Source organism: Macaca nemestrina, chromosome 9 (assembly GCF_043159975.1).
Source record: "Macaca nemestrina isolate mMacNem1 chromosome 9, mMacNem.hap1, whole genome shotgun sequence".
NCBI lineage: Eukaryota > Metazoa > Chordata > Mammalia > Primates > Cercopithecidae > Macaca > Macaca nemestrina.
In genome coordinates this window covers 318,881-333,126 of record NC_092133.1, presented here as the reverse complement: position 1 = coordinate 333,126, position 14,246 = coordinate 318,881, and the positions used below count along the sequence as shown (strand labels likewise).

At 52.6% G+C, this 14,246-nt stretch overlaps 1 protein-coding gene across 5 annotated transcripts; it reads left to right on the top strand.

Annotated features, from left to right (window-relative positions):
* Window positions 1–63: 63 nt before the first annotated feature.
* On the top strand, window positions 64–12,266 carry LOC105471252 (polyamine oxidase). 5 transcript variants are annotated; one of them, XM_071068883.1, is made up of 8 exons: window positions 64–378; window positions 858–1,344; window positions 2,333–2,532; window positions 4,813–5,090; window positions 6,900–7,024; window positions 9,689–9,801; window positions 10,285–10,442; window positions 11,996–12,266. In XM_071068883.1, exons 1-8 carry the CDS (start codon window positions 198–200, stop codon window positions 12,137–12,139), a joined length of 1,686 nt encoding a protein of 561 aa, XP_070924984.1. In that variant the 5' UTR covers window positions 64–197; the 3' UTR covers window positions 12,140–12,266. The 5 variants fall into 5 exon arrangements, with proteins under 5 accessions (XP_070924984.1, XP_011721916.2, XP_070924987.1 ...); XM_071068886.1 differs by lacking the exon at window positions 64–378 and adding an exon at window positions 414–550; XM_071068884.1 differs by lacking the exon at window positions 64–378 and adding an exon at window positions 442–642.
* The last annotated feature ends 1,980 nt before the right edge of the window (window positions 12,267–14,246 follow it).

Genomic DNA, 14,246 nt, shown 5'->3' with positions numbered 1-14,246 from the left:
GGCCTTCCCACTCGGGGAGCTTCCCTCCGAGACCCGAGCCCAGTCCCGAGGCTCGCGGAGGCCGAGGCGCACTGTGGGGCCCGCCCGGCCCCGCCCTTTCCCGCCCCGTCCCCGCCCCCTCGCCCCGCCTCCGGCCTCCTCCGAGAGCTCCAGACCTCCCGGCTGCTCGGAAGCCCTCGGACCGCCCGGACCGGACGATGGAGGCGACCGGCAGCGTCGGGAAGGCTCCGGGCGGCCCCCGGGTGCTGGTGGTGGGCGGCGGCATCGCGGGGTTGGGCGCGGCGCAGAGACTCTGCGGCCACTCCGCTTTCCCGCACCTGCGGGTCCTGGAGGCCACGGCCCGCGCCGGGGGCCGCATCCGCTCGGAGCGCAGCTTCGGTAACCGCCCCTCCCGGAGCCCCTCCCGGAACCCAACCGGTTGCGCGCGAGCTCGCCGGCCCCCACCAGCCCTGCGCGCAGCTGACCGGCCCGGCCGCCTTACCGGGCCCCCCGAGGAAATCCCCGCTCGCTTAATCGGCCAGAGTTCACCGCCCCAAACTCAAGACTCAGAGTTAGTCAGGAGGGCGCCGGCCAGGGAAGGCGACCTACGGCTCCACAAGGCCTCCCCGGTTGTGCCCTACAGACCCCCCACCCAGCCCCGGGGTACGCCCACCCTGCACCCCTCTCTCTGGTCCAGACCGCCCGACAAGTGCTCTCCTGCCCAGGTGCTCCCCTTAAACTGGGTCTGACAGGGCCCTTGGGGACAGTGTGGTCACATCCTACTTGGGAAGGGCAGCGTGGGCGTGGCCCAGGAGAAGGGCTCGGAGTGACCGTTCTGAGAAAGGAACCCCCAGGTGGCATCTGCTGTCCCCTCGCAGGTGGCGTGGTGGAGGTGGGCGCGCACTGGATCCATGGGCCCTCCCGGGGCAACCCCGTCTTCCAGCTGGCTGCTGAGTACGGGCTGCTGGGGGAGAAGGAGCTGTCCGAGGAGAACCAGCTGGTGGAGACCGGGGGTCACGTGGGCCTGCCCTCCGTGAGCTACGCCAGCTCCGGGGCCCGCGTGAGCCTCCAACTGGTGGCGGAGATGGCGACTCTCTTCTACGGCCTGATAGACCAGACCCGGGAGTTCCTGCATGCTGCGGAGACCCCGGTGCCCAGCGTCGGGGAGTACCTCAAGAAGGAGATTGGCCAGCACGTGACCGGCTGGACAGAGGATGAGGAGACCAGGAAGCTGAAGCTGGCCGTCCTGAACTCCTTCTTCAACCTGGAATGCTGTGTGAGCGGCACCCACAGCATGGACCTGGTGGCCCTTGCACCCTTTGGGGAGTACACCGTGCTGCCGGGTCTGGACTGCACCTTTTCTAAGTGCGTGCCTGAGCCCCTGCCGCGCCAGTCCTCCCACCAGGCTCCCCAGGGCCCCGGGGTTGGCCATTCTCTGCTCTTGCTTGGGTATGGGAGGGACAAGAGACCATTTGTCCTCCCCATTCAGACAGACTGGTTGCTCCTTTCTCTAGTTTTGCTCATTTAAGCCAAAAAAGTTATTTCTGAGAGAGGGTGGTTAAAATACGAAAGGTAAGGCCGGGCGTGGTGGCTCACTCCTGTAATCCCAGCACTTTGGGAGGCCAAGGCGGGCAGATCACGAGGTCAGGAGTTCAAGAACAGCCTGGCCAACGTGGTGAAACCCCATCTCTACTAAAAATACAAAAATTAGCCAGGTGTGTGGGCACGTGCCTGTAGTCCCAGCTACTCGGTAGGCTGAGGCAGAAGAATTGCTTGAACCTGGGAGATGGAGGTTGCAGTGAGCCAATGCCATGCCATTGCACTCCAAGCCTGGGGGACAGAGTGAGACTCTGTCTCAAAAGAAACAAACAAACAAACAAACAAACAAAAACCAGAAGGAAAGACTTCTCTTGCTCCTGTATTTGTGAGGGGCTTCGACTGCAGAGGGGGCCAGACATCCCTGTAGCAGGGTGGCTGCTGGGTACCAGGTACAGGTGAGACCCTCCTTGGGCTGTCCCCTCACTCTCCTAGACGTCACCCCTGGTGTTGTCCTCAAGGCTCCTGGCCAGGCGATGGGCATTTGTGAGTCAGGAACTCTGGGGTGGTAAGGAGGAAGCCCTGGTTCTGGCAAATTGCTTTGGGAGCTCTGTGCCCACTGAACCCTCCCTTATGGCCTGGAGGGCAGGTATGAGCATCCTTGCGGTGGAAAACCACAGAGTGCAGCTGGCCCCAAGTGATGGAGAGCTCCCTGCAGCTACCTTTGATGTGGGTGGGAACTCCGAGCAGGTATTTCCACCAGCCCTGCCCTTCCAGGGACTGGGCCTCTACGAAACCAGCACTTCTGTCTTCCTAGGGGCTACCAAGGGCTCACAAATTGCATGATGGCCTCCCTGCCGGAGGACACGGTGGTTTTTGAGAAGCCTGTGAAGACCATCCACTGGAACGGGTCCTTCCAGGAGGCAGCCTTTCCCGGCGAGACCTTTCCCGTGTCGGTAGAGTGTGAGGATGGAGACCGGTTCCCAGTGCACCACGTCATCGTCACCGTGCCCTTAGGTAAGTCAGGTTTTCAGCCCAAATCCCTATCCCAAGTGCCCCTGCCTCAGTTGGCTCTGGGGCATTTGCTTGTGTACGAAGCTCACATTTTCATTCTAATAATTTCCAGATAGGTGGAAGGAATGATTCTGTTATGTTTTGTAGCAATTGCATGCTTTGGAATTAAGGGTTTCACTGTAAGAAAAAGCGTGAGTGAATATGTGTCGTGCTTGCTTGGAGGTAACCGTTAGGATTGGGACGACCTTGGAGATTAACCACACTGCACTTTGCTGGAGACAGGAAAAGGCATGGAAAGCCTGATCTCAAGGTCAGGCCTGGGGTGACCTGTTGAAGGAGCCATGTGTATAGTTCTGTTTAATTCTAGATCTGGTGATTTAGATCTGTCCTCGAGTAGAGGTGGTTTGAAGCTGTTTTGTGAAAGGTGGAGATGGTTGAAAACAGAGTTACTAGGATAATTGCTGTCAACTGGACATTTGCTTCACACGGGTTTCACGCTGCCATGGGTCTCTGCCTGAGTTATCTCATTGACTCCTCAGGCAGCCTTGGGAGGTGTCTGTCACCATCCCCCATTTGACAGATTTGAACATCTAGGCAAGTAGAAGTTACTTAATTGCCCAAGTTCACAAAGCTAGCAAGTGCCGGCACTCACTTGGAAATCTAGGTGTGATTGAAGGTTGTGATGAAAAGCAAGAGCCTCTGCAGCCCTAACTCCTGTCTCCAAGGGGTGGCTGTGCCCTCTCCAGGGCAGGGATGAGCACTCAGACCTCACTGCTGTTCCCAGAGATGCAGTCATCGTCCACACATGAACATCTGCTGCTGGCTGGGCGTGGTGGCCTATGCCTGTAATCTCAGCACTTTGGGAAGCCGAGGCAAGCGAATCACCTGAGGTCAGGAGTTCGAGACCGGCCTGGTCAACATGGTGAAACCCTGTCTTTACTAAAAATCCAAAAATCAGCTGGTCATGATGGCAGGCACCTGTAATCCCAGCTACTTGAGAGGCTGAGGCAGGAGAATTGCTTGAACCCAGGAGGCGGAGGTTGTAGTGAGCCGAGATGGTGCCATTGCACTCCAGCCTGGGTGACAGAGTGAGACTCTGTCTCAAAAAAACAAAAAAACAAACCCCAAAATCTGCTGCTCAGTTTGCCTCTTTTTTTTTTTCCTTAATAGAACTTGTCAGTGTTTCCAAATCAGCACCCAGAGATCTACAGCAGTCTTTTTTGTTTCCCTCCAGTGACTTTGTTCATTCTTGTTTGGAGTATGTAGTTGCAGGGCCTGCTAAGTGCTGATCACTGGGGACATTTTCAGTAGATACATTGTTACAACTGTGAGCATTTTGTTTATAAGGAGCCAATTCACAAAAATTAGCGGTTGGGTGCTTGTAATCCCAGCTACTCAGGAGGCTGAGACAGGAGAATTGCTTGAACCCAGGAGGTGGAGGTTGCAGTGAGCTGAGATCGTGCCATTGCACTCCAGCCTGGGCAACCAGTGTGAAACTCTGTCTCAAAAAAAAAAAAAAAAAAAAAAGGAGCCAGTTAATTTGCCATGCAGTGTTTTCTTGTCATTATTTCATAAGTGCAGATGGAAAGTTAGGTGGTCTTCACGTTTCTATTTCATGCAGTTTTACATGTGTACTTAAAAACACTTGTGATAGCCAGGCAGGGTGGCTCATGCCTGTAATCCCAGCACTTTGGGAGGCTGAGGTGGGTGGATCACCTGAAGTCAGGAGTTCAAGACCAGCCTAACCAACATGGCGAGACCCCATCTCTACTAAAAATAGAAAAATTAGCTGGGCGTGGTGGTAGGTGTCTGAAATCCCAGCTACTTGGGAAGCTGAGGCAGGAGAATTGCTAGAACTGGGAGGCAGAGATTGCAGTGAGCCGAGATCATATCATTGCATTCCAGCTTGGGCAACAGAGCAAGAATCCATCTCAAAAAAAAAAAAAAGAAAAAAAAAAAGAAAACCCAAAAAACAAAAAAACACTTGTGTGAAAGGTGGGGAATGGTGGCTCACGCCTGTAATCCCAGCAGTTTGGGAGGCCAAGGTGGGAGGATTGCTTGAGCCAGGGAGGTCAAGGCTGCAGCGAACCCTGATCATGATGCTGCATGCACTCTAGCCTGGGCAGCAGAGCAAGACTCTATCTCAGAAACAAGGAAAAAAAAGTAAAACTGCTTGTGTGAATGTGTCTGTAGGATAAATCCCAGCAGGGGAAATTGCTGGGTCCAAGGTCTAGACAGACAGGACTTCCAAGGATGTAAGTAGAGTCCAATTCTGAATTCCAGGTTTTCTTAAGGAACGTCTGGACACCTTCTTTGACCCTCCACTGCCGGCTGAGAAGGCAGAAGCCATCAGGAAGATAGGCTTCGGGACCAATAATAAAATCTTCCTGGAGTTTGAGGAGCCCTTCTGGGAGCCCGACTGCCAGCTGATCCAGCTGGTGTGGGACGACACGTCGCCCCTGGAGGACGCTGCCCCTGCGCTGCAGGATGCCTGGTTCCGGAAGCTCATTGGCTTTGTGGTCCTGCCTGCCTTTGCGTACGTTTGCTCCCTGAGAGGCTCTGTGAGTAGCTGGCTCATAGGCCTTCATCTGATGGAGGACGCAGCAGTGTGTCCGTTCACTGCAGGGCATTTCTGGGGGTTTAATGGGTAGGGATCCCATGAGCCCCCCCAGGTGCTGGCTGCACCTGGGCCTGACCCCTGCAGGGACAGATGGCACCCTGCTGTATGCAGGTTGTCAGCATCCCTCAGGGCCCAGAATGTATCTGTGGACTTGCAGGCAGGCTCAGTCTTCAGTCAGTGGGAATGCGTTTATTGGAATGTTGCAGGGAGCTGGGGCTTGTAGATACAGAAGATCTTTGAAACACCACCTGCCCATACCTGGGGAGACAATACTTAACTAGGATGAAATAATTGAAGGAAACATTCCTAGAAGTAATGGAATCGTGGACCCATAGAGGAAGGGCTCACTTGTAGGGGCTGGACCTCTTAGAAACAGCATACATAGACCACGTGGTGATTCAGGAGATAATCCCATGAGTGATGTGGGGATGGAGGGACTGACTTTTCCAGCAAGATTAAAACACAAAGACAGCCAGTTGTAGTCAGATGGCAGATATAATTCCATGTTTCCATTGAGAGATGCTGCAGGAGGGGCACTGAGTTCTTGTTCTGAAAGGCCTGGGATGGGGTGGGAGTGTAGGGCATGCCTGCCAGACGGTTCATAGTCGCCGTCCACTGGGAGTAGGAGGCTGCAGGCTGCAGACCAGCCCTGCACCTGTGATGGGGGAAGCCTGTGTGTCTCCTTCACACTGAAGAGAAAACTAGCATTCCGACCAGGCGCGGTGGCTCACACCTGTAATCCCTGCAGTTTGGGAGGCTAAGGGGGTGGATCACCTGAGGTCAGGAGTTCGAGACCAGCCTGGCCAACATGATGAAACCCCGTCTCTACTAAAAATACACAAAATTAGCTGGGTGTGGTGGCGGGCACCTGTAATCACAGCTACTCAGGAGGCTGAGGCAGGACAATCGCTTGAACCTGGGAGGCAGAGGTTGCAGTGAGCTGAGATTGTGCCACAGCACTCCAGCCTGGGCAACAAGAGCAAAACTCTGTCTAAAAAAAAAAAAAAAGAAAAAGAAAAAGAAAGAAAACTGGCATTCCAGGTGTTGAGATAGGCCTGGGTTGCTGGTGGGCAGCCGGGTGGGTGACTGTGTAGCCACCTGCCCCAGCCCCAGCCCTACCTCCTGTGCTCTCTTGCTTGGGACATCAGTGGGATCCTGAGTGCTTTGGTGGGACCCTGTCTGTGGCATGGGATGGTAGTTATCCCATCCTTTTATATACCTGCAAAGGGTTGGGGATCTCAAAGAGCTTTTGTTTATGTGAGTCATATCTGTAAATGTACCCCATGATAAATTAATTATTATTATTATTTTTTTGAGACGGAGTCTCGCTCTGTCGCCCAGGCTGGAGTGCAGTGGTGCTATCTCGGCTACTGCAAGCTCCGCCTCCCAGGTTCACGCCATTCTCCTGCCTCAGCCTCCTGAGTAGCTGGGACTATAGGCACCCGCCACCACGCCCGGCTAATTTTTTGTATTTTTAGTAGAGACGGTGTTTCACCATGTTAGCCAGGATGGTCTCGATCTCGAACTCGTGAACTGCCCGCCTCGGCCTCCCAAAGTGCTGGGGTTACAGGCGTGAGCCCGGCCACCACATGATAAATTAAATTATTATTTGAGATGATAGTAACAAACCTATTCCATGTTAGCATAAATAACATTTTTTAATGAACATTTTCTTAAAATTTAATGAAGGGTGGCAGCAGTTTTGTCTTTTCTGCAAAACCTTTTTTTTTTTTTTTTTTTTTGAGACAAGTTCTCCCTGTCACCCAGGCTGGAATGCATGGAATGCAGTGGCATGATCTTGGCTCACTGCAACCTCTGCCTCCTGGGTTCAAGCGATTCTCCTGCCTCAGCCTCCCGAGTAGCTGGAATTAACAGGTATGCGCCACCATGCCCAGCTAATTTTTGTAATTTTAGTAAAGACAGGGTTTTGACATGTTGGCCAGGCTGGTCTCGAACTCCTGGCCTCAAGTGATCCGCCCACCTCGGCCTCCCAAAGTGCTGGGATTACAGGTGTGAGCCACCACGCCCGGCCTTTTCTGCAAAACTCTTTAGTGTTACACTTAATAGAAGACATCTGGGTTCTCAGGCCTCCTCTGCATTCATTCTGTGGTGATGTTTTATTTTGGTTGAAACATAGGAAGAAAATCTGGATCTACATGGATATGTGGTTGGAAGAAGGAGTGAAACTTATTTATTTATGTAATTATTTATTTATTTATTTATTTATGAGATGGAGTTTTGCTCTTGTCACCCAGGCTGGAGTGCAATAGCTCAATCTTGGCTCATTGCAACCTCTGCCTCCTGGGTTCAGGCATTTCTCCTACCTCAGCCTCCCGAGTAGCTGGGATTACAGGCATGCACCACCACGCCTGGCTAATTTAGTATTTTTAACAGAGACGGGGTTTCTCCATGTTGGTCAGGCTGGTCTCGAACTCCTGACCTCAAGTGATCTGCCCGCCTTGGCCTCCCAAAGTACTGGGATTACAGGCGTGAACCACCGTGTCCAGCCAAAGGAGTGATATTTAAACAGCTTTTCAAATGATTGTGGGTATTCTTTGATACTACACCAAAAGTCAAGAAGTAGTAGTAGTTCCTTAAAGCTTGACCAAATATGAAATTGGAGAGCACACTGGTGAATTTTTTGTCTTCTGTGACACTGAAATCTATTTGTCTGTCTTGTACTTCAAATGGATCTTTTACCTATCCATGACTTTAGTCATTTGGAAAATACTAGGCTGGGTGTGGTGGCTCATGCCGGTAATTCCAGCACTTTGGAAGGCCAAGGTGTGCAGATAGCTTGAACTCAGGAGTTCAAGACCAGCCTGGGCAACATAGTGAGACCCCGTCTCTACCAAAAATACAAAAAAAAATAGCCAGACATGGTGGCGTGTGCCTGTGGTCCCAGCTACTGGGAGGCTGAGGCGGGAGGATTGCTTGAGCCCAGGAGATGGAGGTTGCAGTGACTTGTGATCAAGCCACTGAACTCCAGCCTGGGCAACAGAGCGAGGCCCTGTCTTAAAAAAAGAAAAAATATATATACTGGTTCATGTAGTCTTCCAAATGTTGATACATTTCCTTATACGATATAAAAAAACCAAAATTATTAACATACCACTGATCTCAGAAAAGTCTTTCGGTATCGGGAAGCTGTGATGCTGTTGGTGGCAGAAACAAGCTTTTCTAAAAAAGCTTGTTTTTAGAAAAACAAGCAGTTTTTGCTTGAGAGCTTAAACTTTGTCAGTGTCTATAAATCCTATTTGTTAGTTGTTTTCCTGTGACAGAGACACTTTGCTCGTTTTCAAGAAAATGTTGCCAAATACCAGACCATGGTTTGTCTGTCCGGAGCTCCCCTGAGTTCTGAGCCAGCCCCGCCAGGAGTGAGCTTGTGCAGGGCGAGTCCTCCACGGCCACCGTGCACCACACACAGCAGGAGTGTTCTACGTGGATCCCGCTTCTCCACACAGATTATTATTATTTTCTGAGACAGAGTCTCGCTTTGTCGCCCAGGCTGGAGTGCAGTGGCGCAGTCTTGGCTCACTGCAACCTCCACCTCCCGGGTTCACGCCATTCTCCTGCCTCAGCCTCCCGAGTAGCTGGGACTACAGGCGCCCACGACCATGCCAGGCTAATTTTTTATTTTTATTAGAGACTGGGTTTCACCATATTGGCCAGGCTGGTCTTGAGCGCCTGACCTTGTGATCTGCCCGCCTCGGCCTCCCAAAGTGCTGGGATTACAGGTATGAGCCACCACGCAGATAGTTAAAAAGACATGAACTCGAGGGTCAAGATTTAATAAAATTAGTAACTTTTACTGCCTATCAAGGACATTCTCAAGTGAAAGCAGCATTTTTATTTATTTTCTAATGTATATATTTTAACTTTTATATTCAGAGGCAGGGGTACCCGTGCAGGTTTGTTATATAGCTAACCGTGTGTCATGGGGGCTTGTACAGATTCATTCATCACCCAGGAATTAAACCTAGTACCCATTAGTTATTTCTCCTGCTCCTCTCCCTCCTCCCATCCTCCACCCTCCCGTAGGCCCCAGTGTGTGTGCTCATCATTTAGCTCCCACTTGAAAGGGAAAACATGTGCTGTCTGCTTTTCTGTTCCTGTGTTAGTTTGCTGAGGATAATGGCCTCCAGCTCCAGCCATGTCCCTACAAAGGACATGATCTTGTTCTTTTATGGCTGCAAAAAGCAGCATTTTGTAACCTGCTTGTGTGGCAGTGGGAATGCCTGCAGGCGAGTGTGGGTCCCGTTGCTGTCTCGATTCTGCTAAGGGACAGTTCTTGCACAGGTGGAAATGTTGGCGTGGTGGAAACAGCAAATGCTGTCTTAGCATCTGAAGATGGCTGTGACCTTGAGGGTCCCTGGCAGGGTCTTCGGACCCCCAGGACTTTGCAGCCTGAGGGACGCTCCGTGGGGATGGCTCCTTGTGCCCCTGGGGCCGCTGCTCCATAGGGGGCTCCTTGCTGAGAGACGTGGGCAGAGAGCTGGGCTGGATGCCGCCATCCCACGGGTCTCTTTCTCCATGCAGGTCTGTCCACGTTCTCTGTGGGTTCATTGCTGGGCTTGAGTCTGAGTTCATGGAGACTCTGTCGGATGAAGAAGTACTTCTGTGTCTCACCCAAGTGCTCCGAAGAATGACAGGTACTCACCACACACGCCGGTTCCTGCCTCTGCTCGTTACTGGCTGATCTCTAAACAGAAACTAGGCTTTTCAGAACAGAGAAGAACTAAATTTGGCTGACTCTGTATATCTCCAGGGACCATCCTTCCTCATGTTAGTGGGGTCAGTAACAGTTCTTACCTCCGAGGAACTGAAATGACTTTGCAAACACTTCCTACTTCTGCCACTGAAATAAATGCCGTTGTCCTTGATCAGAGTTTTACAGAGGAGGAACCCAAGGCTCGGAAACAGGAGCATGCTGCTGTCACAGGCTCCTGGGTCCCAGCCTGCTGTTCTCCGGTCAGGGTCGGCAGGAAGGGCCTCTCCTGATGCACTCTGCTGCTCGGTTTTTCTCCTGTGTAGCATCTTTCACGTTAAACTGCTCAATCTTTAAAAATGACACAAACAGTTGCAGACCTGTGGGTGAGAGTTCTTGGTTAACATGCAGTGTCTCTGTGGCTCAGGAAACCCACAGCTCCCCGCGCCTAAGAGCGTCCTGCGGTCTCGCTGGCACAGCGCCCCGTACACTCGGGGCTCCTACAGCTACGTGGCCGTGGGCAGCACTGGGGGTGACCTGGACCTGCTGGCTCAGCCCCTCCCTGCAGACGGCGCCGGCGCCCAGGTATGTGGTGTGCCCCAGTCGGGGGATGTGGGTCCGGCTGCAGAGGCCCCCGCTGAGTCTCAGTGCTGCAGGAGCACCCACCAGTGACGGGTGGGCTGGGACCCCAGACTCAGAAGCCATTTTCTTGTTGAAACTAAGAATAATTTTTAAATGTATTGTTTTTGTGAGAATTATACACACATATAGCTTAAAAAGCACACTCAGAGAATTCTGCAGTGCTAACAAAATAAAATAAAACCAAAACAGCAGGTGGAGCCCCTTTTGCCCTTCCCAGACTGTGCTCCCAGCTGATTCTGACTGCTAAGTTTACCGCATCTCTAAAAACATGTTTCTGCTACCACTTTTTGAGAAACATTTCCTATGCAAAATGTCAAACATACAAAAGTAGGTAGAACCTTTGAGTGCCCACCAGGCTTCCCCTAAGTCAAGCTTGCTCCCCACCTGGCCCCGCCCTTACTTATTAAGCATGTCTCACACAGGACATTCACCTGGGGATATTTTGGTGCCTGTCTCTAAAAGATAAAGACATGCTCGTAAAATACTTAACTGTGATGCCGAGGGCAGTGGCTCACACCTGTAATCCTAGTGCTTTGGGAGGCCGAGGCAGGAGGTTTGCTGAGGCCGAGAGTTTGAGACCAGCCTGGGCAACATAGTGAGAGTCGGTCTCCACATACACACAAAAAAGTAGCCAGGCATGGTAGCATGCACTGTAGTCCCAGCTGCTCGGGCTTGGGTCCAGTTGAGGCTGGGGTAAGCTATGACTGCGCCACTGGACTCCAGCCTGGGTGTCAGAGCAAGACTGTCTCAGAAAACATACAAATAAAACCATATAACTATGATACTATTTACCTACTTAAAAACTAACAATCATTCCTCAGTATGATCCAATATCTAGTCAGTGTTCAGTTTTCCAATCAGCTCATGATCACTCTTCAGTGAGCCTGCTTGGAAATGTTGCTGCATGCGTTTTCAGTTCCAGGTGTTATTAACTGACTTCTCATTACATCAGATAAAGTTGTAGCTTTCTTCCACCCCTCTGCCCACCCGACTCCCAGATCCGTCCCCAACCCTCCCCATATATGATCCAGTAGTTGTGGCCACATCACTATTCAGTGTTTACACCACCTTGTTTTCTCTAAATGCTGTTCACACCTGAGCTGCGGGGAGCAGCCGCTTCCTTTCCCACCCATTGGTGAATGTGTGTGAGCCGTTTTCCTGCCGGTTGATAGATATGGGTGAGCTGTTTTCCTGGCGGTTGATGGATACGTGTGAGCCGTTTTCCTGGCTGTTGGTGGGTATGTGTGAGCTGTTTTCCTGCCCATTGGTGAATGTGTGTGAGCCGTTTTCCTGCCCATTGGTGAATGTGTGTGAGCCGTTTTCCTGGCTGTTGGTGGGTACGTGCGCGAGCCCTTTTCTCGCCCGTTGGTGGAGGTATGTGAGCTGTGTTTTCCCACCTCTTGGTGGATGCTCGTGAGCCATTTTCTGTGTGTTTATCTGCCCAGACCCTGCTGTCTGAATTGCATCCCCATTCTAACCCTGGCTCTTCTTTGCAGCTCCAGATCCTGTTTGCAGGGGAAGCCACACATCGCACGTTTTACTCCACGACGCACGGTGCTCTGCTGTCGGGATGGAGGGAGGCTGACCGCCTGCTCAGTCTGTGGGCCCCACAGGTGCAGCAGCCCAGGCCGAGGCTCTAGCTGGGTCCAGCCTGCTCTGTTCTTCCTGTGCCAGGGGAGGCTGGGACCCTCGTTTCCTCTGACAGATTTCAATCTGACTTGATATTTGGGGATGTTAATGAGAGTCCTCTGGTTTTTGGTAACTGGAGCCATCTTCTCAGTTCTTGTGTCTGTTATTGGAGTCTGGCCAGGGTTGACTTGAGCTAAGACACCGGATGCTCATGGAGATGCCGGGCACATAAAGCACATTACAGCCGCAGCGTCCAGAGCCGTCCTTCCTGCCTTGGGGCTCTAGCATCTGCTGCTGTTGTCTTTGTCTTGCTCTAGGCCCAGGTTACACAGGGCCTTTTGTCTCCAATCCCCACAACCACACGTGGCCCCGCACTCTGGGTTCCCTGAACTCTGGGTCCTGTAGTTGCTTCTCGTCCCCCTGCATTCTCATGGCTGCTGCCTGGGATGACGGCGTAGCTGACAACCCTCCTCTTGCTCATCAACTGCTGCTGCGTCAGACGCCCACTTCGCAGGTTCGCAGGCACTGGGGAGATGAGGGTGCCCTGTCCAGAGGCTGGGGGTTTTCTGGAGGAAGTGAATACCTAATAAGGCCTGAAATGAGAAACAGGGTGCCCGGCCCATGGGAGCTGGGGAGTGTGTGGGGTGTGGGCAGTGCTGGGGTGAGTGTGCTGGGGTGCTGGGCAGTGTTGGGGTGAGTGTGCTGGGGTGCTGGGGGTGTTGGGGTGTGGGCAGTGCTGGGGTGAAGGTGCTGGGGTGCTGGGCAGTGTTGGGGTGTGGGCAGTGCTGGGGTGCTGGGGGTGTTGGGGTGTGGGCAGTGCTGGGGTGAAGGTGCTGGGGTGCTGGGCAGTGTTGGGGTGTGGGCAGTGTTGGGGTGCTGGGGTGCCGGGGGTGTTGGGGTGTGGGCGGTGCTGGGGTGAAGGTGCTGGGGTGCTGGGCAGTGTTGGGGTGAGTGTGCTGGGGTGCTGGGGGTGTTGGGGTGTGGGCAGTGTTGGGGTGAGTGTGCTGGGGTGCTGGGCAGTGTTGGGGTGAGTGTGCTGGGAAGCCAGGCCCCTCTCCGGCCCCTCCACCCCAGCCTGGATCTGCAGGGCTCCTCTCTTCTCACCCTCTGGTCTCTGTTCAAATCGCCCCTCCTAGGGCGCTCCCTGACCCCAAGCCTCCCGAGCCCCAGCCTCTCTCTGTAGCAAGCACCCCACCTGCATTTGCTGTGTCACCAGACTGGTCTCTCCAGAGACCTGCCCATCAGACGCCTGTGAGAAAAATTCAAATTCCACAGGGTTTTATTGTGGTTTTGTGCTCCTAGGACCATGAGGGAATGCAGCTTCCTTCAAGTACAAAAATCTTTATCGTTGATATTTAAGGTTTCATCAGTTCTGTATCCCAGGGACAAAGACAGCAAGACCCAGGCTGCCCCCTCTGGGTGTGAGGGACCAGCTTGGTGAGGAGGGGGGCTGGGGACATTGACCTAGCAGGAGGCCCTGACTGTCCCACTCAGCCCAGAAACCACCTGGGAGGAGGCTTCTGTCTTCCGTGGAGGGGCCACGTCTCTCACGCCCAAAAATGTTTGCAGCTAGGTGTTAGGGTATTAGGTGGTTTAAGAACATCAGAACCATGGCAATATTTTTGTACTTAGAATTTGAGCATGTTTGGTATTTTCAGTAGCTTGTTTAAAAAATTCCAGTGGAGGCTGGGTGCCATGGCTCATGCCTATAATTCCAGCACTATGGGAGAGGCTGAGGTGGGCAGATCACCTGAGGTTAGGAGTTCGAAACCAGCCTGGCCAACATGGCGAAACCCCATCTCTACTAAAAATATAAAAAAATTAGCCGGGCGTGGTGGTGTGCACCTGTAGTCCCAGCTACTTGGGAGACTAAGGCAGGAGAATTGCTTGAGCCCAGGAGGTGGAGGTTGCAGTGAACCAAGATCGTGCCACTGCACTCCAGCCTGGTGACAGAGCGAGACTCCGTCTCAAAAATAAAAATTCCAGTAGAGGAATACTCTTGTAATGCAGTGTGCAGTTGAGCAGTTGCTGACTGCTGATTTAGAGTTGAAATCCGACTACATTTATGTCTAGTCTTGGACAGTGGAGAATATTTCAGCCTCGTGGTATTAATTGGTT

Bases quoted from the DNA above. Each gene is read 5' to 3' on its own strand.
- LOC105471252 (XM_071068883.1), top strand. From the start codon at position 198: ATGGAGGCGACCGGCAGCGTCGGGAAGGCTCCGGGCGGCCCCCGGGTG. The intron at 5,091-6,899 runs GTGAGTAGCTGG...TTTTGAGACAAG, and splicing joins TTTGCTCCCTGAGAGGCTCT to TTCTCCCTGTCACCCAGGCT. The intron at 10,443-11,995 runs GTATGTGGTGTG...TCTTCTTTGCAG, and splicing joins CAGACGGCGCCGGCGCCCAG to CTCCAGATCCTGTTTGCAGG.